The sequence below is a fragment of the Berghia stephanieae genome, chromosome 4 (assembly GCF_034508935.2).
Source record: "Berghia stephanieae isolate SIO BIC M18660-M18661 chromosome 4, UCSD_Bste_1.3, whole genome shotgun sequence".
NCBI classification, from domain to species: Eukaryota; Metazoa; Mollusca; class Gastropoda; order Nudibranchia; family Aeolidiidae; genus Berghia; species Berghia stephanieae.
Genome location: NC_088363.1, coordinates 57,656,716 through 57,679,531, shown reverse-complemented (window position 1 = coordinate 57,679,531; position 22,816 = coordinate 57,656,716). Strand labels below are relative to the sequence as shown.

General features: G+C 34.7%; 1 protein-coding gene across 1 annotated transcript; it reads left to right on the top strand.

Moving 5' to 3' along the window:
- Positions 1-1,176: 1,176 nt before the first annotated feature.
- Positions 1,177-19,104, top strand: LOC144970895 (coiled-coil domain-containing protein 22 homolog). The gene is made up of 16 exons (XM_078911030.1): positions 1,177-1,274; positions 2,678-2,849; positions 4,664-4,802; positions 5,254-5,384; positions 6,142-6,226; positions 7,628-7,797; positions 8,455-8,664; positions 8,947-9,003; positions 9,418-9,657; positions 11,256-11,372; positions 13,561-13,662; positions 14,526-14,633; positions 14,782-14,877; positions 15,985-16,044; positions 17,252-17,326; positions 17,680-19,104. The coding sequence occupies exons 1-16, from the start codon at positions 1,225-1,227 to the stop codon at positions 17,794-17,796; spliced, it is 1,929 nt and encodes a 642-aa protein (XP_078767156.1). The 5' UTR covers positions 1,177-1,224; the 3' UTR covers positions 17,797-19,104.
- Positions 19,105-22,816: the final 3,712 nt, after the last annotated feature.

Sequence of the window (22,816 nt, the reverse complement as noted above, 5' to 3'; positions counted from 1 at the left end):
TAAACGACTGATTAATGTTCCCATATTATAAACTATAGTTAGCTGAAAATCTTTCTCTGTCGGGGCCCCAAAAGTATGGAATAAATTAGACAAAGAAATCAAAGACGCTCCCGAGCTTTAATAATTTTAGGATTCTTTTGAAACTATTCCTTTTCAGATAAGTTAGCAATAGTATTTGTTTTGTTTTTTTCCTAGGTATGGTCTTTTAGGAGCAATTTGTGAATTCTGCGAGCTGTTTTGATTGATGATTACATTAACATGTGTTGATATTTATTTATTTATTATAATTAAGGTGATGATGATGCTGGGCTGCTGCTCCTGCTGATAATGATAGTGAAGATAAATAAATTATAAAAATAATAATAAATAAAATTCCCGTTAATCATCCCATAGGGGAGGTTTTTCTCTACGGTCTATTCTAAGGGAAGACTGGAATAACCCAGGCGTCAGCCACAGTGCAGCGCCGCAAATTGAGCTAGGACGAGGTGACTTGCTCAAGGCCACACAGTGCAGCGGCGGGTGATCGAACTCGGTACCTTTGGGGTGCGAACCAAAGACCGAACCGCTGAGCCACGCTGCCCCTAATGATGATGATGATGGGAACTAACAAATTACACAGGCATCTAACATTGAAACATTCCATATTCAAAGCTAACGTTTTACTTTACTGTAGGGTAGTGTTCATTGATAGATGGATGCGTGTGTGTCATAGAAATAGCCATAGTGTCTGTCTGTCTGTGTGTGTGTGTGTGTGTGTGTGTGTGTGTGTGTGTGTGTGTGTGATATTCAACCTTTAGTAGGTTTAATGAAGTCTTGTCACACACGCGTGATACACCTACACGAATTTCCCTGCCACCCAGACACACTAACATCTGACAAGGAATGAGGGCTGTGGAAGAACCACAGATTACCGTGTGCAAACGTTGGCGATTGGTATCGGATGGCAAACTGTGATCGTTTGAAATGATTCGAAACACTCGTTACTCGTTACCCCTCAACTCGCTCGGATCGTGATCGTCTCAAGTCTCAAGATCGTCTCAAGCTCGTCTCAAGTCTCAAGATCGTCTCAAGCTCGTCTCTACTCGTCAACTCGAATGATCGTTTTATCAACTCGCTCTTCCGGAATTGAGATCGGACGGTAAATCGTGGCTTCGCGCTCGAATGTCGATCGAGTAAAAGCGATCGAATAACCCAACACTACACTGTCGAGTGTCAGTAAGCATCATGGAGGAGGTGGATCGAATCATAGTTCACTCTCTTCGGTCCATTGGATGGTAGGGACTATATACCAAAATTAAATTTATCCCTAAGAAGAATAGCAAAGAAACATATGGTACTTCAATTGGCTAGTGCTTGAGTCAGAATACCGGTTCCATTTCAAGTTTTCATTCATTGTCACGGCCCATCCGCCTCCTCATCGCACCCCCGTCGTCCTTCTTCCCCGGTCCCCAATCACCAGCATCAGCTAGCAACATACATTAAATCCGAATCCAACCTTGTACTTGTATACTATTTCTGTTTTAGTGACATGTTAGGACTGGCTTCATCAGTTAGAAAAGCCACAATAATAATAATAGTCTGGAGTAGCGACATCGATTAGGCGATTATATGAATGATTAGGATATAGACGTCTATTATCTAGTATTTAGTATTAGTATTAGGGGAGTAGGAGAGTTAGTAGTAGTAGACTGTCTAGTTGTATCAAGTTGTTGAGTTGTAATTGTAAGTTGTAATATAAGAATTGTAATTATAAGGGTTCTGAATCTAAACTAAAAAGTGTTTTGCAGATTGCTATTGTGTTACCAAGTTAGGTATCTCACAATTTGTGTGCTTGATACCTTTTTAAGCCTTAAAAAAGTTTAACTTAAAGTCACATACACTACACACTCTAGATTAGGTTTTCTTGTCAATTGTTAATATAAGCTTAATTTTCTTGCTTAAGATAAGATATACTTTATTCATCCTTGTATTGAAATTATCATTCTGTATCACAACACACTTTGGTAATATTATATTAAAGAAATTAAATAAAAATTGGCAAAGAATACTAAAAGTTTTACTAAAATTAAAAGTCTTTAAAAGTACAGTGCAACAACAGGCGGATATTATATTATGGTGACTATGTGTCGATAATACTTCCATTAGAATTCTTTCATAAGGATATTTTCAAGATAAATGAATAATCAAATAATGAGTATGGAAATAGTTTTTAAACTGGTAAAAGTTAATTGATGTCATAATAAAAGTAGAGAAGGATAATACATTTTTTAAACTCGAGTCTGAATACTGAATAGTCTCCCATGGCTATCAGACTCAAATTTTAATGCGCATGTGCAATCAGCAGATTTCTCTCTCTCTCTCTCTCTCTCCTCTTCTCTCTCTCTCTCTCTCTCTCTCTCTCTCTCTCTCTCTCTCTCTCTCTCTCTCTCTCTCTCACACACACACACACACACACACACGCACACTGTATCTCTATCTTTCGTGTAAATGCTAATAATCATCACCAAGAGCAGCAGCTACAAAATTTGTAGTAGTTCACTTTTTTAAAGATACTGTATGGGCATGAATGAGAGTGAGAACTTAGAAAGATGCTGTTGTGTTGTTGCATTTGAAATTAATATTAAGACAGTGATTATTTAACGACTCTCATGCAAGATTTATCAATTTATTGTTTCAGTGATATTGAGGATGATGTCCAAAGTTTGCAGCAATTCACAACAGAGCTCATTGTGGCATCTGTGGTACGATGTCTCAAAACAATATCTGGAGATATCGATGTACCAAGCACTCTTCCCCCTGGCATGTCAGCGAGATTCAGAGTTGGAGCGAGTCTGGCAAATCATGTCCAGGTATTAAATAATTCAATATCTTGAGTTCTAGGGTTTCAAAATAAATAGGTGTTTTAATGCTTGGGACCTTTTTACACCCATTAGTAATGGGCATTACAAATTATTTCTTTATCCATTCTTCTTTCTAAATAACTTTTCAAATTATTTTATATTGGTTGTTCCATTAAGATTTAGATTGGACAATCATCATTTCATTGCTCTTAAATAATTGGACTATGCTTTTTCACTCTTCTTAAAACCTTGTCTAAACACTTCCCAAATTTTTTTTTAAAAAATAAAAACATTGATGAGTTGAAGGTGAAAGACTGTTTTTTTTTGTTAGTTATCACTCAAATCCATATGCGTGTAAAAGAAAATTTTGGTGTTTAGGTGATTCCTCTTCAATATGAAACTTATTGGAGACCGGTTATTTAAATTTTGGGTGTTCCACTCAAGGGCCATTCCAAGTCAAGTGGACCAAGGTGAGAATCACACCCCTTTTGATTTTCCTCAAACTTGGCTCAATTGAAGACACTTATGAAACACGAAGAAAAACAAATTTTCAGTTCAGAATATGGATATTTAAATTGGTTACAATTGTTTTGAAATTTTGTCTCAAAACATGTCAAAATAAAATTTGCTCCGGGGTCCATTTTTGAGAAGCTATATCTTTGTTATTAATCAAGCTAAATCTCTCAAATTTGGTAATCCTGTACACTTTTAAAACTTTTAGCATAGATTACAATTATTTGAGAGAAACTGAAAATATTTATCTACTTTTGGAGTTATCTGCCCTTGAATGCTGTTTGGCCCAAAAAAAAAATTTTTTTTTCATGACTTTAATGGTTCATTTTTGATTATTGATGATTGTATGATTTAATTTTAACAGTAACTCATAGCATAATGCGATGCTCATCAAAATCGCAAGTTTTCATCAACTAGGATCAAAACAATGAAAGATGTCGGCTGGGAAATTTTTCAAAATTTGATAAATAGTGCAGATACGCTATTTCTATAAGCACATGGAAGCTTTCCTTGTATTTTGAGGTGCTTCTTGGTAAAAATCACCTGCAAAGAAGCTAAGTATCTCAATTCTTAAGTTACAAAGAGGCATAACTCAATTAATTATTTTGACCATCAATATCGACTTATATTACACTACACGACTAACAAACAAAGCTTAAAATATTTGGCTTATGAGGAAGTGTTAAGAGCTAATAAATTCAATGCTTTCAATGTATTTATTTTTGAAAAAAATGCAAAATAATGCATTTACAGTTCAATGATTGTGGATTATACAACCCATTCAGATATATCAGGGTGGCATGAATGAAAAAAAAATTCAGCTCCTTTAGATTTATGACTTTGTGTGTTGGAATGTTCTCCAGTTAAAACTAACTTGTGAGAAAGTTAAAGAAGAAGAAAGGACTTTTTGCTGAACCCGATTCTAAAAAAGGTAAAAGAGTAGCAGATGAGATTAAAGAAAAGGTAATTGAATTTTTATAACAATGATGAATATTTGCTGATGTGTCCTGGAAAGAACGACTATGTTTCAGTCAAAATTTATGGGGAAAATGAATGCATTAAACCACTGAAGAGAGAGAGAGGGGGGGGGGGGGGGGGGGGGGTTGGAATGTTTATGCTGATAATAAGATTGTTGGTTAAATAGTCTCTATGATGTGTTTGGTCAGTAGATATAATGTGAATACATTTTATTACATTTCACTCCTCGTGTAGTTATGAGTGTAATTTTTTTCCTAGGATACTCTACTGAGCTCTCATTTATAATAACATTTTTATAATATTGACAATATTGCATTGCTAATATACCACAGGATCTCGGTTACAAGGGAGGAGATCTGGGCTACCAAACCTTTCTCTACTCCAATGAGTTGGAAATAAGAAAGATTTTTATGTTCCTGGTTGAAAAGCTACCCAAAGAATCATCTTCCCAGACTGCTGATGAGCCTTTAGGTAAAACTTCTATTAAAAGTAGCGCCAATAGTTTTAATATGTAATTTTTATTTTGCTTGAGAAAAGTGAAATTTATTTAATTTAGTTGCATTTTTGTGTTTTTTATTGTTTTACATTAATAGAGAATCCAGTCACTGATTTGTAGAAAAGCTGTGTTTTTTTGTTTTTTTAAAGAACAACATATTTCATTTAAACAAGATTCTTTGCTTTAATCTGGTATTGTGACGAAAGTTGAGTTTAAAATCAAAACGATCAGAATGTTGAAATTTAAAATTTTGTAATTTATGCAATGCTCCTCAAGAAAATGCATTATGAATTGACTTCGATTTTACGGTAAAAAGCCAAAACTCAATTTTCAGCTGCTGGTTCACCTCAAGATTAGACTAAATTGCAACATAGATGATAAAATAAGCTTATAGAGTTGTCGGTGGTATTTATATTTTGCAAACAGGGGCCTCTGTCCTGCTTCAAAGGGCAATTGCCAGTGAATTGTCCAACCAGTTAAAATCTCCATGGCTTCCACCATTCATGAAAGACAAAGGCATTCGCCATCGAGCAAAACCACCAGGATGGCAAAGAGAGGCAAGTGTGAAATATATTTTAGCTTTTAGAAATTATTTTATTATTTTGTATTGAATGTAGGTGCAGTGAAATCTAATTTTTTAAAAATAATTGCTTTCCATTTGTTGTTTTACATAGCTAATTTTCATTTTTAAATGTTCTTAGCATCACACACTGGATGGACTGAAATGTAGGACCATTGTAATGTGGTAATCATTATTGCATGGGTGCAAGATTTCCAGCTTTTTTAATTGATTCTGAATATTTCCGGCATCTAGATCACTATGGCATAGTACTGTTTTGAGACAGTAGGTCACATTTCAAATTAAGTTTCAGGCTTTTTGGATTTGTTGGAAATGGAATTCAGGCTTTTATTTTTATTTATTTTTCTTTTGGTTCAACCTACTTGCATCCATGTTATTGTATGTCTCTGTGTTGTCTTAGTTGCGATTTGCACTTTATGTCATAATAATTAGAGAAAGCTGCTGTATTTGTGAATAAAAACCTTTCCTTCTTCCTCATTTTAAGTCACTGTGCTTAATCTAAAATATGTCCAAAGCGATATAGAATACTAAGTTTGAATGGTTTGATAATTTATTTTTGAAAAATTAATTGTTTGGTTTTTAGGAGGACCTTTTTCTAAATGATGTCTTTTTAATCTCTCTACAGTGACAGTTATGGAAAATGTCACAGACGATTTTGAGTATTGAAATAATAGTTTTAATGAATTCTTACTGTTTGGCTCATATTTTGAAACAGTCCCCTTTTCCTTCTCCAGGGTGCACATGGGTTACGGTACTATCACAGTTGTAACATTAAAGCCCCAGAAAATGTTGGGGATTTGACTGTTAAAATTCCAAAAGGTATATCAAGAATGATGTTTTAAACATTTTTTTTAGTCCTTTACTAATTTGATTTGGACTTTTTAAGTTAAATAACACATATTATAGCTTTTAAAAATTAATCAATTAATTTTTTTTAATTAAAAAAAATTGTTTTTTCTTCTTCTGCCTCTTCTTCTTCTTCTTCTTCTTCTTCTTCTTCTTCTTCTTCTTCTTCTTCTTCTTCTTCTTCTTCTTCTTCTTCTTCTCTTCTTCTTCTTCTTCTTCTTCTTCTTCTTCTCTTCTTCTCTTCTTCTTCTCTCTCTTCTTCTTCTTCTTCTTTCTTCTTCTTCTTCTTTCTTCTCTTCTTCTTCTTCTTCTCTTCTTCTTCTTCTTCTTCTTTCTTCTCTTCTTCTTCTTCTTCCTTCTTCTTCTTCTTCTTCTTCTTCTTCTTCTTTTCTTCTCTTCTTCTTCTTCTTCTTCTTTCTTTTCTTCTTCTTCTTCTTCTTCTTCTTCTTCTTTCTTCTTCTTCTTCTTCTTCTTCTTCTTCTCTTCTTCTTCTCTTCTTCTTCTTTTCTTCTTCTTCTTCTTCTTCTTCTTCTTCTTCTTCTTCTTCTTCTCTTCTTCTCTTCTTCTTCTTCTTCTTCTTCTTCTTCTTTCTTCTTTCTTCTTCTTCTTCTTCTTCTTCTTCTTCTTCTTCTTTCTTCTTCTTCTTCTTCTTCTTCTCTTCTTCTTCTTCTTCTTCTTCTTCTTCTTCTTCTTCTTCTTCTTCTTCTTCTTCTTCTCTTCTCTTTCTCTTCTTTTCTTCTTCTTCTTCTTCTTCTTCTTCTTCTTCTTCTTCTTTCTTCTTCTTTCTTCTTCTTCTTCTTCCTTCTTCTTCTTCTTCTTCTTCTTCTTCTTCTTCTTCTTCTTCTTCTTCTTCTTCTTCTTCTTTCTTCTTCTTCTTCTTCTTCTTCTTCTTCTTCTTCTTTTCTTCTTCTCTTCTTTTTATTATTATTCTTTTCCTTTTCTTCACTTCTTCTTCTTCTTTAATCAATATTCTTACATTCTATATCTTATTATTCTCTTACCCCATGTATATCTTAGCTCTTTATTCTGACAAAGAAGTCAAATCTAACTCTCATGATACTTATTAACTTCTCTCCTAATTATGATAACTTTACTCTTTTTCACAAAATTCCAATTTACATTCATGAGTAACTTTATTCATTGAATATTGTCTCTTTCAATCATTCATCGAGATCTTTATTTTATGAATGCATAGTTTAAACCAATTTTATCCCCCTTTTTTTTCTCATCTCCCCATGCTCCCTCCCCCTCCCCTTGCCCCACCTCCCTCCTCTCCTTGCTTGCTGTCTCTCGCTCTCTCTCTCTCTCTCTCTCTCTCTCTCTCTCCCTCCCTCTCTCTCTCTCTCTCTCTCTCTCCCTATCTTTCCTAACCAGAACTGCGTTCATATTTCAACAAGCAGCTTCCCTACATAACTAATCAGACAGTTTTACATAGAGACACAGCGCCATCTGTCATGGAGGAAAATGCCTTGGAAATTGCCATCAACCAAGAGTGGGAGGCAGAATGGAACCAGACTGGACTTGCATCTCGGCTCACTCCTCAAGTACTCCATATAAATAAATTTAATTTAATCAAAGTTCTTAAGATATCACAAGACAACTAGTGCAAAAAGAGTTCCCAACAAACAATTTGTACTTTATGAAAAAGAAATTTGGTTCTTTATGACTTGCTGGAGGAATAGATGTAGCATTACAAAGTGCATTGAACATCACTGAAAAAAACGCTATATCCATTAAAAGGATTTGAGTGAATACTTTATTTTTAGAATTATAATGATACTATTAATCTGATGTGAGCGGGTGGTTGGATGGGATCATCACCCTTGAATCATATACTTATGATGTTCGCATGGGTGTACGATCCGATAGTGCTGTCGTTTCTTCTTCTCTTTACTAGCCTATCCTGTTTCTTTGGTTTGTGATTGTATTTTTGACAGGGGATATTTTTTTTCTGTAAATCTTCTGCCTGTTTGTTCTTGGTTATTTATAATTTAGCTTATGATATCTTTAGATTATGATTTTGATTTACATTTGTACTATTTTTGTTAGATTGCTTGTTTTTTTGTTTCAGCGGTCTCTCATATAACCTCAATTGTGTTGGAAGAGACCTAAAGCAACAAACAAAACAAAAAATCTGATGTGAACGTATCCTTTATTTATTTCCGCACATTTTTTCATAACCTATTCTTTTTTCAATGCAGGAATTCAAAAAACGCAAGAAAGAAAGGTTGATGAAAATGATTAGGGATAGGTTACAGCAAGACAGTCAACGAAGGGAGCGTTCAGAAGGTCAGAATTATGCAGCTGATCTCCAGCAAGTTCTGAACTCCATAGAAAGTCATGGGAGGCAAGGTGCAGCAAAAACCAAAGGCTCACGCTTTGCTCACACAGAAAAATTGCAATATTCTAAAGTGAGTAAAAGTTTTATTGATCTCAACGATCTATGTAATAGTGATGTTTGTGAATTTATTTTTTTTAAAAGTTTTTTTCTCCATTTATTTTTGGTACATTATTGATCTAGCCAAATAAATCCATACTTTTTAAAACTCTCTTTATCAGTTTTGAAGTTTCCCAGAATCTGCACATTCGGTTATTATCTCAAAGAAAATGAATTTTACTTTGATTTCACCATTTCTATTGATTCAAAGTTGAAATCTCCTACTATTATTATAAGCATTTTTCTTCTTGTGCAGGATGAAGAAAAAGTCACTCAAGTCGGCAGTAATCTTCCCACTAAAGACACAGAAGAGGTAAATTTTTCGTATATATATGAGCTCATTGTAAACTGTAGTAATCTGATTATTAATAATTGTGTATAATTTAAAACCTGTATAAAATTAGTTACAATTAAGTTTTTAAAAAGATTTTCATTTTTCTTTTTTCTTTTTTTTTCAATTAAAAAAAAACATGAAAAATTTAATAGAAATCAAAACAATCTCCTTGCATTTCTCCATGGGCATTATAAATTATAATGAAATGCATATTTATGTTTTATTGTGGCAAGAATAGGTCATGATCCACTGGCTAAAGTCGGTATTTTATTTACTACCTTGGTTAGAATAAAATTCCACTATTTTTGTGACCAGTCTTTCTCATGTTTGAATATAGAATGGATTAAAGCAGAAACAAACTTAAAATATATGTTTCTATTTTTGTCTTCGCAGGAGCAAGAAAGGAAGAGACAGGAAGAAGTAGAAAAACTCCGTGGTGAATTAGCAGATTTGACATCCAGCTTTGAAAAATTAGATTTAGATGTCCGGAAATTCACAGCTACCAAACAGCAAATGGAGGAAGTCATAAATACCGAAATCAAATTATCAGAGGATAAGAAATCAGCCTATAACGTTAAAAAAAGAACATTGGATTTATTACCTGAGGCAGAGTCTAACATTGCCAAACTCCAGGTATAAAATATACAGGAAAGCTTGTCTGAATATGTTTCACGATAACATTTAAAAGAAAAATAATAATATTAGTAATATTTTTGGGCTGGGGTGTGACTGACATCTTCTTTTGTAATTTCATATCAAATCACGTTTTGTAATAATATGTCCCTCCAGGTAACTGCTATTCACCCCCCCCCCCCTTGTTGTTCTGCTGATGCAAACAATTTACACATTTAAAAGGAAGAAGAAGAAGGAGAAAAAAATAGACTACGACAGAGATCTCTGTGTCTGATGCTGTGTCTTCTATCCCCCCATACCCGTTTTCCAATTGTTTCCTGTCATTGTCTTGGAATGATATTACTTAGTTTTGTCCTGATCCTTGCCAGAGTTCCTTGGCTGGGAAGGAAACAGTCGAATGTATAGTTATAGTTTTGGGAGATGATATTTTTTCCTTGTAAATCATCTCTCTGTTATGCATTGTATTATGTTTAGTTTACATATTATATTATATGATTGGTAAACATTTGAGTGTATTCCTCTTAGTTGGGACCCGTGCTTGTGTCTGGATGAGACATTTAGGTGATCTCAAACTAAGTACTTTGATGGTGTGCTCTTGGAATCTACATCTGTTCCCTATTTGAACCAATTCCCCATTGTCTTACCTTTTCTTTTGTGCTTTAATTGTAATTCTAGAAATTGTTACTATCCCATTTTCTTCCTTTTTACTGGCGCTGATATGACCTTAATGTGTTGCAAGTGCCGTAAAACCCTTAAAAACAAACAAAAACAAATGCTGTTAGATATCATTAACATTATCAATTATATAAGATTTATAAAGAAACCTAATTTAAAAAAAAAAGTAATCAATTTCTCATAACCCTACAACAAACCAAATAAATTTACCTCAATGTTCTTAATTTTTCTAAACTTTAATGATATTTCACAATACTAGAGCCATTACCAAGCCAAGCATATTGTCACTTCAGGTAGATTATGTTCTACTCTTCTGACGTGTTTTCAGCATAAAGCAACTTAATAGTTAAGGTGATTTTGTCATAAAAACTACCTCTATTTCATAATATATGTCATTCTATAAAAACCTTTGATTAATCAATTATGCTACAACTAGGAAAACAGCACAATTATACCCTTAAACCCCATTTCAGTCCTAGGGTTGACTTTTCACCCCTGGCCTGTCTTTCTACAAATCGGCCAATTTTTAACAAAGAAACTTCCAATTTGGCGACTTTTCTTAGACTTGGTGTAAAGAGTTTGAGGGACCAATTGTGGAGCTCTATGCACACGTTTTGTAGATATTACGCTATTTAAATGCTCAATTGTGCTATATGTTCATGCCTTCAACTCACTTAGAAACTTATATTATATGAATGTATTTGTCATATACCAATTGAAATTTTTACCTTGCCTTTAGGTAAGGCCTTACTAAATGAGAACAAATTGGTAACAACACTCAATGTGAGTGTCAAATAATTACTAATTAATTTGAAACCCCATTGCGGTTATCCAAGATTATACCAATATATGTATTTAATTGTGATTTAATTTGACTTCCTAACATTTCATGTAAAATCCCATATTTGTATTTCTCTTTCAAGGCTGTGGTAGATGGGAGTGCCCAACGGTTAGTAACCTTAGCCAAACAGTGGGAAACACACAGGGCACCTCTCATACAACAGTACAGGGAACTGAGGCAGCTCAACTCCAAGAAGGAGGTAAGTTCAGTATATGCTCTTGTAAATGATGCTGCAGTTAAGAAACAATCTCCGCTTTGGAATAAAATCACAATGTACTTTAAATATGTACAATTCAGAAGAGTGCAATATTGAGAGAATGAACTTTTTGCCTTTATCCTTACAAGGCTGCCGTATTTGGTTTTATTGAGTAGGTGAATACTATTGAAATGACAGCTTTAGCTTGTTCAAGTAATACTTTAAACAATTTATTCAAATATACAAATTTAATTCCAGTAATAAACAGCCTATCTATATAATATTGCAAATGAGATCAAGCAGGACATTGCAATTCTCTGAACCAAAAACGAGTGAATTTTTAAAAAAAATTTATTGTTGTTTGTTTTGTTTTGTTCTTTTCATGGTTTTAAAGATGTAATTTTTTCTTTTCTTGTTTTTAGACATGAATATCAAAGCTAGCTACTAGTGCGGGGCGGTCCTTGGCAAGCTTAAGGACCACGGTCCTACGGTCCTTGGGAAATGAAGACCGCAAGGACCGGTCTCTAGACCGGTCCGTTCATTCTTGAACCGTTAAAGACCGCTACACGATGAAAACCGTGGCCTACAGGAGTAAAACACACGGAGTAGTCACACTCATTTCAAATTGTAACCTAATTAGAGAAGAGGGGTGATACCTTCTTTATTTGCTCACCGTACTTCATTGTTACTTCGATAACTTAATAAAATTTGAAATTTATCCCCATTAACGGAGATAATGGCATCGCCCAAGGCGTTGATCGAGTTGTTCGTGGCGTTGATACACACACGCAACTCCTACCTCCCCCCCCCCCCCCCCCCCCCCCCCCCACACACACACACATTAGAGGGCAGCGAGCATTGAAGAGTAAGAGAGAGACGTGAAGTTATAATAAGAGGGGGTGGATGAGGTGATAAGAGGGGTCGATGGTGACTTTTCGCCAGATCTAACAAACTCAGCTACCCATTCATTGCTGAGTAGACAGGGATTCAGAAAAAAATCGACTGCACCCGGGATCGATCTCTGGCCCTTTGCGTATAAAGAGAGTGCTCTATCAACTGAGCTATCAGGGTCCCCAAATATTCTATTGGACCTTTTAAAAATACAGACGTTATAACTGGTTTTTTTGGACGGAAGAAACTAATGAAACTCATATTACTTGATTAGTTAAAACACCAAACGAAATTTTAATATTATTGTATTATTTTAAATGACAACAATGCGATAGAAAGGAGTGGCGACAAGAGATGGACAAAAGAAAACAAAAAATCAGACTTGCAACTTGCTAGGTTCGACACACACACACACACACACACACACACACACACACACCACACACACACATCTTTAGTAGTCACATACATTTCAAACAATAACCCATTAGAGAAGAGGGGTCATGCCTTCATCATAGATCATTGTCATTGCGATCATTATGGTGTAGTAAATTTTGAAATTTACCCCGTATAATGGAATCGTCCAAGGCGTGCGCCTCCTGTTCCCCCCATCTCACACACGAAAGGGCGGTTTGCGGAGTGGAGGGAGGTGGTCGTCTGCCTCTATGGTCGTCTGTGTCGTTTAGTGTATGGCAAAGGGGGGTGGGTGCGATTAATTAAGTGGGATGGGTGGTGATTGGTGGAAGATAGGCAAAGGACCGAGGCAACGAATCGCTGGGGAAGTAGTATGGCGCGAGACCGTTGAAAGGTGATAAGAAGTGAGGACCGCCGGCGGTCTTCCTCTTTGGGACTGGACCATGGTTCACAGCTAAAAGACCGTGGGACCGGTCCTCGGTCCGGTCCTCAGCGCGGCACTACTAGCTACGCCAATTAAAAAAAATTGTATGAGCATAAAAAGTTAAATATATTATCTTTCATTGTTGGGAGTTCAATAGCTCAGTTAGAAGATCACTCACCTTGCATGTAAATGAGCGTGTTTTCGTACAGCATCACTTAGATTTTTCTTCCCTCCTTCTTATCCACAAGCAGTCATAGTGTTGTCTTATTCTAGATTTGATGAAAACGTTATCTTGTGTCTTGTTAATAGGGTAGTAAACAATTGTTACAATCTCAATTTATGCTGCAGAAATGGGGTGAGTTAAATTCGAGCACCATGGGCCTAGTGGCTCTCTAGGATGATATTTTCTGATTTGTAGTTTTAAAAATGGTTTAAAGACAATCATTTTATAATATTTCTCAGTCTGAGGCAGAGAAGAAACTTGAAGAAATTAAATTGTTCCGAGTGAAAATGAAGGAGACAGCTGATGATGCAAGACGTAAAGAAGAATTACAAAAACAATTGGTAAGTAGATCAGTGGTCATTGCTAGATACAATCATTTCCTTTGTTATTCATAATTGTATATAAATTTAGGGCATTTTAAAAACAGTTTAGAATTGAATGTCATAATAGGTATATGTGTGTGTGTATATATATAAAAAGAGAAAGAATTTTAAAAAACAAGCAGACTCTTTTTTTTGATGTGTTCTTATTTTATTATGTTGTTGAGTGGCTATCGTTACTTTTTGATCTTTTTCATATGTGCATAGTCTTTTAACCATTCTCATTTTTGTGTGCTTTGGATGAAATTGCGCATTAAAACATGCAATTTGATTTTGTTATGCAAATTTACCCTCCTTGGATGTCACATGAAATCAGAGCACATGTGATAGCTACAGGAATGTGGCAGCCACTAATAGATTAAAAATAAAAGATTGATAAGGTTTTCACAGAGTAAAAAAAATCTGTGTTACTTGTACTGTAATGAAGAATTGTTTGTTGAGGTGGATTGGACTGTGTTTTATTTAGAATGCGATTCCTCACTTCTTATCGTTACCATTAATTACTTTTTTATTGCAATTTTTTCTTTAACATCATTGTAAACTTCTTCTTTATGTAGTTATGAAATTATGTATATCACCTGACAGGGGCCATTTTATCCAAGGATATTCTACTGAACTATTATTCGTAATTAAAAAGTTTTCATAATGCCAATTTTAAATTGCTAATTTGCCACAGGCCCTTGAATATTATGTCAATATTTTTTTCTTTTTGAAAAAAAAACAAAGAAGAAAATTAAAAAATTGATGAATTTTCTGATCATTGTGACAAGTTTTCTAATAAGATTGACTTAATTCATTTTCATAATTTTATTGTCTGTTATCAGGTGTCTGAATATGAGCGTATGGTGAAGGATGTCAATAGGTCGGCTTATACCAGAAAGATCATGGAGATTGTTTCCAATATAAAGAAACAAAAAGAAGAAATTGACAAGGTACTGTACAGCATATTTCCTAAATTTCATTTTACATTTTTGCTCTAAGTGGTTGATGGTGATGGTAATTTTTATTTTTATTTCTTTTTAACCAAAAAAAAAACAACAAAAAAAAAATACTAATTTTCTCTCTTCCCTTTCCAATTAGATCCTTGTCGACACGAAGGATGTTCAGAAGGAAATCAATTCCATCTCTGGGAAACTTGACAGGACTTTCACCGTCACAGATGAGCTCATATTTAGGGTAAATTCCTTTATGTTGAATAATTATTCTTTGTGTTTTACATCTGTTTGCACCAATAATTGTTTATTTTTTAAACTTTAAGCTCCTCTCGTGTGGTAAAAAATACAATTAAAATAGACTCTTGCTTTTTAAATCTTACATAGTTTAATCCATTGGACGAAAAATAAAGAAAACAATTATATCATGGAAACATAGACTACAAATGTTTCATAAGCTGGGTGGATCATCAACAGAACATTATAAATATGAACTCATTCGTCTTCGATAAATAAATAAATCCTATGTTAGAATCGCTATAACTTTTACCCCTTAGATCAGATTTGAATACTGGGTGGGGTTCCTGACCTCCCATAGTGGGGAGGGAGGCACTTACTGTATTTTCTATCCCCTTATATCTGTTCTCCAATTTGCTTTCTGTCTTTGTCTTGGAATGAGATTACTTGGTTTTGTCCTGTCCCTGGCAGGGAGGGAAACAGTCAAATGTATAGTTATTGTTCTGGGAGATATTATTTCCTTGTAAATCATGTCTCTGTCATGCACTGTATTACTTTTGTTTTACATACATATGATTTGTAAACATTTTGAGTGTGTTCCGTTCAGTGGGGACCTGTGCATGTGTCAGGATGAAAAATGTTGGTGATTTCAAACTAAGCACAATGGTAGTGTGCTCCTGGAATCTACATCTGTTCCCTATTTGAACTTATTCCCCTTTGTCTTACTTTTTCTTGGGTACTTTAATTATTATTCTAGAACTTTTTACTGTCCCATCTTCTTCCTTTTTATTGGCGCTGATATGACCTAAATGTGTTGTAAGTGCCGTAAAACCCTTAAAACATAAAAACAGAAACATCAAATTTGAAAAAACATTTTAAACATGATTATATATATTTGCTGTTTTAATTGTAACAGAGGTTATTTTTGGACACTTCCTAAAGAAGAGGGAAAATACCAATCAAAGAGTCAGAATCAGGCTATTGCATATGTTATACTGTCATATAGTTGATAAAGTTTTGACATAAAACATTCAAAGCAAGAAAGAAATTCACATGATCTATTTCACAACCCAGTTATTAGTCACATTTCATAATTGGACTTCTTTATTTACAGGATGCCAAAAAAGACGAAGGAGTGAAAAAAGCCTACAGATTACTAGCAGCATTACATGAGGTAGGATTGAATATTCTAGTCTGCACTACTGTTCTCTAATAATATTAATATCCATCTAATTTAGTCTTAAACTTAAATGGCGAGACTGGATTTCTGTCAAATCTTAACTTACCTGGTTGTATCTGGATCAAATAGATCATCAAGAAATCAATAGAACAGCTCAAATCTTATCACTGGGATTGCTGTCTTTGTGAAAATGGTAAAATATGGTTTCATATTGGAGTGTAATTGAACTCTGTTGTAAAAAGTAGTCCTTCAGAGCCATAAGGCCCCTGGAGTCCGAGCTTATACCATTAGCATGAAATGGACAATAGTAATTGCTTGTTAACCTTTGGATAGGATGCTTGTGGATTGCAAAGTGCTTTCCATCAGATCTAAGAGACCCAACTACCCCATTACTGCAGGGTGGGCAGAGAAAAATCGCGACTTCTATACATTTTATATGTCTATCTTGTGAGAAATTTGCTATTGATATACTTTAGAATTGTTTTACATTATTTACTTTTCTTTTTTCATTTGACACAAATCAATTTCCAACTCATTCCCACGCACAATTGCTATTTGATGATTTGTATTCATGTTTGAATCATTTTCTTTTTCTTTTAATTAGTTATGCAAATGGACAGATAACATGCATGATGTATTTGTTTTCCACAGTTTTAAACGTGTCAAATATTCCTCAGTTGTTTTGTGGGAAATGGCAAGAGTGAAGGATTGAAGTGATGTATCCAAAAAAAAAACAACAAAACAAAACGGGAGATATGATCACTGATGGAGATATGATCTTCTTCTTCTTCTTTCAGTGTATCCCGCATTTTGCAGGGTTGCCATAATGAATGCCACATCTCCATGCATCTTGGTTCAGAGCATCATTTTCCTCCAGGCCCAGTTCTTTCATATCGTCCTTTACCTTATCCAGCCATCTAGTCTTTGGGTGTCCTTTTTTCCTCTTTCCCGCTAATTGTAAGTCCGATACTTTCCTTCCCACATACTCCCTTTCTCATCTCTTTACATGTCCGAACCATTTCAATCTATCTTCTCTCATCTTTATTGATACATTCTTCACTTCAGTCAAACTTCGAATTTGTTCATTTTTCACTCTGATGGAGATATGATCACTTCTTTTTAAGTTAGTTCAGCTACTATGGCGCTTGTATTATATCCTTATTTGGACCTGAGGTTATGTTGTTTTTTAAATATTTTGCAGCACTGTGTTCAACTAGTTCAGACTGTGGAGGATACTGGTGCCGTTATGAGAGAAATCAAAGATTTAGAAGAACAGGTATGTTATAACACAATGCTCTTTCTCTCTCTCTTCTCTCTCTCTCTCACCCCCCCCCCCCCCCCCCCCCTCCCTCCCTCTCTCTCTCTCTCTCTCTCTCTCTCTCTCTCTCTCTCTCTCTCTCTCTCTCTCTCTCTCTCTTTCTCTCTCTTCCCTTTCACAAACACACACACACTGAGGGTGGGGTCTGACCTCCCGTGCTCCAATGGTGGGCGGAGAGGTCACTTTTGCTGTGTATATATATAAGATATAACTGTAATTTAATGGGTTGATTAGAAAATTGCCAAATTAAACATTAAGGAGCAATGACAAGATTGTGGCATTATTTGACATTTGTTTTATTCATTTTCTAGGTCGAAATGGAAAGCAACAAGAAGGTGCTTAGTAACTTGGAGAAGATTTCACAGGATTTGCAGCAAATGAAGAAAGAAAATTCGTCAATGCTGGCAAAGGTTAAAGGTGGCTCCTGAGCAAGTTTTTCCTTTTTCAAAGAATGTTGACTGTCAAAGCATAGGAAATATAAAAGAACAGAAAATGGATTATTCAATTTCATTGGATAGTATGTTGGTGTTTGTTTCACTTGTTATACTGTTGTCATAAGGTACACAACACTAATTTGTGGATTTTATCATATGAATATTTAATTGTTTGTTTCTTTTTTTTTTATTTGTGTTTTTTTTTTCTTTTCTTTTTCTTTTTTTTTTTTTACTTTTTTTTTTCTTTACTTTTTTTTTTTTTTAGAAAGGGACTGGGGGAGGGGGAGGGGATTTTTTGATCTTAAATGAATTCATTATGACATCAACCTCATTTTCTTAATTTTTACATTTTCTTTCCAAAGAATTGCAAGCACCGACTGTTACGACAGACACTAAAACTAAAAGAAAATGTAAGTGTCAAGATTTATTGTTAAGTGAAAAAATTGGGATCAAAAAATAGTTTTGGTATTAACTGGTGCTCAACATGTGTATCGATTTACTTTCTTTTAGTGGATATCATCGGGTTTGAACTCAAAATAAGTGTAACATTGAATTTGATGGATGTATGGTTAGAAGCAGATTGACCATAATTGACATCATATTAAAGTTACCATCATTTCAATTAAATCGAATAATGATGAAATTGAATGTAAGCTTCAATTTATTTAACTGACATGTCTACTTAAAAATTCGTAATTTTTAGGAGATAAAAATTGTAATCGCTATAGTTAACTGTAATAATCAACAATTTACCTTTACAAAGAATCAATAACACTTCAAAATCCTTAAAATTTTGTAGTTGGGCATCGACTATCATTTTCAATAAGTTTTAATGACTTAGAGATGATTATGGACTTCTGAAATTGGAGTCAAAATTTCATAATTGACTACGAATGTTTCGAAAGAGTAGACGGGTCTGATTCAACACAGACAGATGATACATACTACTCAGGCTTCCCCTTTATCAACAGCTTTTCTTAGGCTTGGATTCAACTCTATCATTTTTTCGAGTTTGAAGCAGCAACATTTATCTTGAAAGTAAGAGCAATATCATACAAATATTCTAGTATTTATAATACAAGACATGACAGGTACTTTGATAAAAGGTATTTTTTTATTGCTGTTATTCTAAGTTGATTACCATTGCAACTTCTTGAGAGTTTTTATAATGAACAAATCACGGATTTTCTTCTTTTTTCTATAAGTTGAATGCAAAATATGAAGGTGTAATTGTATAAGTGTTTAGAGAGAGAGTGAAGGAAAGGTGTCTTTTTGTGTGTGTGTGTCTATATATATATATATATATATATATATATATATATATATATATATATATATATATATATGAGAGAGAGAGAGAGAGAGAGAGAGAGAGGGGGGGGGGGGGGGGGGCTTGATTGCCTTTTTCAGTCATCTATAGGGAGGAGACAATTTTGGGCATGCCTTGTGAGGATTTTTTTTCAAATTATGCGTTGTCGTATATCTTGACTTTTTATAAATTATTCATCAATTATTTCATTATGTCAATCACTCCCATCCTGCATATAATAATGCTATACTCGCGGCTTCCCCTTTCCCCAGTTCTTTTATTTAGTCCTTCCTTAATATAATTAAGCATTTTCGTCAATGATTTAAACTTGCATTGTTCTTTATCAAGTCAGACGAAACCAGGTCTATTTTAGCTTTTGGTTAAAATCCATAAAATAGCAACACCATATTTGTTACTACCATGAGAAAACGTGCAACCCACTAACACTTTTTATTGTTGTTTTATTGTTTCTTCTCATAATTTTTGGTTTTCTTTCATTAATCATTATACTACATTACAACTACTTATGGATTTGTTTGAGATTCATTCTATGACATTGTCAATAATTTCATGTATCTAGGGAGGAGGAGAGGAGAGGAGGAGAGAAGAGAGAGAGGGAGAGAGGGAGGGAGGGGGGAGGGAGAGAGAGAGAGAGAGGAGAGGGGAGAGAGAGAGAGAGGAGAGAGAGAGAAGGAAAGGGAGAGGGAGGAGGGGAGAGAGGAGAGAGAGAGAGAGAAGAGAGAGGAGAGAGAGAGAGAGAGGAGAGGAGGGAGGAGAGAGAGGAGAGAGGGAGAGAGAGAGGGGAGGAGAGAGGAGGAGAGAGAGAGAGAGAGAGGGGGAAGAGAGAGAGAGAGAGAGAGAGAGAGAGGAGAGAGAGAGAGAGGAGGAGAGAGAGAGAGAGAGAGAGAGAGAGAGAGAGAGAGAGAGAGAGAGAGAGAGAGAGAGAGAGAGAGAGAGAGAGAGAGAGAGAGAGAGAGTATTACACATTTTATTTTCTTTGTCCAAGAGTCTCTTAATCAAAGTTTGTACTTGTTAAGATTTTGATACTAAGCATTGCCTTACATGGTATGTCATTATTTTGTCTCTTTTTCTTTTAAAGGTATTTCATGAAGTTTGTGTCTAATAAAATGGTTTGAACATTTTTGGCAATGAGGCATTGAACCTACTATGCAGAAATTAAATAATTTGCATAATAACAAAAATGCTGGCCTGACCTCCCATAGCGGGCAGGGGGGTACATACTGTGTCTTCTATCCCCTTATATCTGTTTTCCAACATGCTTTCTGTCTTTGTCTAGGAATGAGATTACTTGGTTTTGTCCTGGCCCTGGCCCGAGTCCTGGCTGGGAGGGAAACAGTCAAATGCATAGTTATTGTTTTGAGAGATGATATTTTTTTCCTTGTAAATCATCTCTCTGTTATGTATTATTATATTTATTTTTAATGTATGATGAAAGCATCTGAGTGTATTCCTCCTTGTTGGATTTTGTGCTTGTGTCCAGATGAGACATAGGTGATCTCAAGCTAAGTACATTGATGGTATGCTCTTGGAATCTACATCTGATCCCTATTTGTTCCCAATTCCCCTTTGTCTTACTCTCTCTTGGGTGCTTTAATTGTAATTCTAGAACTTTCGACTATCCCAATTTCTTCCTTTTTACTGGCGCTGATATAACCTAAATGTGTTGCAAGCGCCGTAAAACCATTAAAAAAAAAAATAAATGCTGGCATTTTACTGGTTAACATGCTGCCCGATAAATCCTACCCATCAGTTACAATTTTGATATGCGTATGTTGGAGGGCAGAGGTGGAAATTAGTCTGTGCCTGTTTTTTTAAAGAAATATGTTGGGTTTTACTTTATTCCTTAGTTGATAAGTTGTGAATTAATTCTCTCTACAAATGTGATATGATTGTTATCCTCTTTGTCCTACTCAGACAAAAGATGTTTTTTCTTTAGATATTGGTCAGAAAACTTTTACTTCAAATATTGATCAGTCGAGATGACCCTCATTTATGTTAAACTTGTCGGAAAGTCTCAAACCAGAGACTTCTTTATAAAAGGGGGAAAATGTATTTTGTTCGAGTACAACAGTTCTGTGGTTACATCTTTGTGATTATGTTTGTGTGAGTCAGTTTGTACCAAGATTACTAGAATGTATATTTATGGAAATATTCCCATTGTGCCAAATACTCATATAATTGGTGTGCCTGGAGGAATATTGAATGAAATACGAGTAGGCTATAAGTAAATTGTAAAACGTCGCATTCCCCATGCTGCAATAATTTTCATGCCCTAATTTGATTTTGTTATTAAATATTATGTTCATCAATTTCAAATACTGGGTGGGGTTCCTGACCTCTCATAGTGGGCAGGGAGGTACATACTGTGTCTCTTCTATCACCCTTAATCTGTTTTCCAACTTGCTTTCTGTCTTTGTCTTGGATTGAGATTACTTGGTTTTGTCCTGGACCTGGCTGGATACTCTATCTGGGAAGGAAACATTCAAATGTGTTAGTTTTGGGAGATGTTATTTTTTTCCTTGTAAATCATCTCTCTGTTATGCACTGTATTATTTTTCCTTTTACATATGATTTGTAAACAATTGAGTGTGTTCCTCTTGGCGGGGACCTGTGCTTGTGTCTGGATGAGACATTTAGTGATCTCAAACTAAATACATTGATAGTGTGCTCTCGGAATTTACATCTGTTCCCTATTTGAACCAATTTCCCTTTGTCTTGCTTATTCTTGGGTGCTTTAATTGTAATTCTAGAACTTTTTACTACCCATTTTCTTCCTCTTTATTGGCGCTGATATGACCTTAATGTGTTGGAAGCGCAGTAAAACCCTTAAAAACAAACAAATTTCAAATAGATTAATCATAACATGCGGGTGGTTGGATGGGAGCATCACCCTTGAATCATATACCTATGATGTTCGCATGGGTGTACGATCCGATAGTGATGTCATTTCTTCTTCTCTTTACTAGCCTATCCTGCTTCTTTGGTTTGTGATTGTATTTTTGACAGGGGATATTTTTTTTTCTGTAAATCTTCTGCCTGTTTGTTCTTGGTTATTTATAATTTAGCTTATGATATCTTTAGGTTATGATTTTGATTTACATTTGTACTATTTTTGTTAGATTGCTTGTTTTTTTGTTTCAGCGGTCTCTCATATAACCTCAATTGTGTTGGAAGAGACCTAAAGCAACAAACAAAAAAAAAAATCATAACATTTGGAATTGTTTTTAAAGTTAAAGGTGTATCCTTTTGATCAGTTTTTCTTATTTCAGCTATATCATAAGCTGTTTAACTCTCTCGAGTTCATTTGAATGGAAAATCTAACAAAATTTTTCAATTTTCAATCACAATGAATTTAGAGAGTTAATATATTGTTTTCATTGTAATGGTTGTGTGATAAATAGTTTGATTTAAAGTAGAATGACACTTAGGTTATCTGATGTCTTTTTGTTTACTTATTTAAGCTACTTTTGTTGTGGTAAAGATGTTTTACTTTTAAGTTGTATGAAATAACAATTGATTGCTCCATAGGAATAAGTTCAAATATTTGATAGAATATTACCTTCCTTTCAAATAAGTGAAAGAATAAACACACCACTTGTTTGAATGTCAACCTCTTGAAGACCTGAGATGCACATTCCTCCCACCAAATCCAAGCATCAGTAACACACAGGGAGGGAAACAGTC

Excerpts from the sequence above, each read along its gene's own strand:
- LOC144970895 (XM_078911030.1), top strand. The coding sequence starts at position 1,225 with ATGGAGGAGGTGGATCGAATCATAGTTCACTCTCTTCGGTCCATTGGA. Across the intron at positions 6,227-7,627 it reads GACTGTTAAAATTCCAAAAG|AACTGCGTTCATATTTCAAC; the intron begins GTATATCAAGAA and ends TTTCCTAACCAG. Across the intron at positions 9,004-9,417 it reads CCACTAAAGACACAGAAGAG|GAGCAAGAAAGGAAGAGACA; the intron begins GTAAATTTTTCG and ends TTGTCTTCGCAG.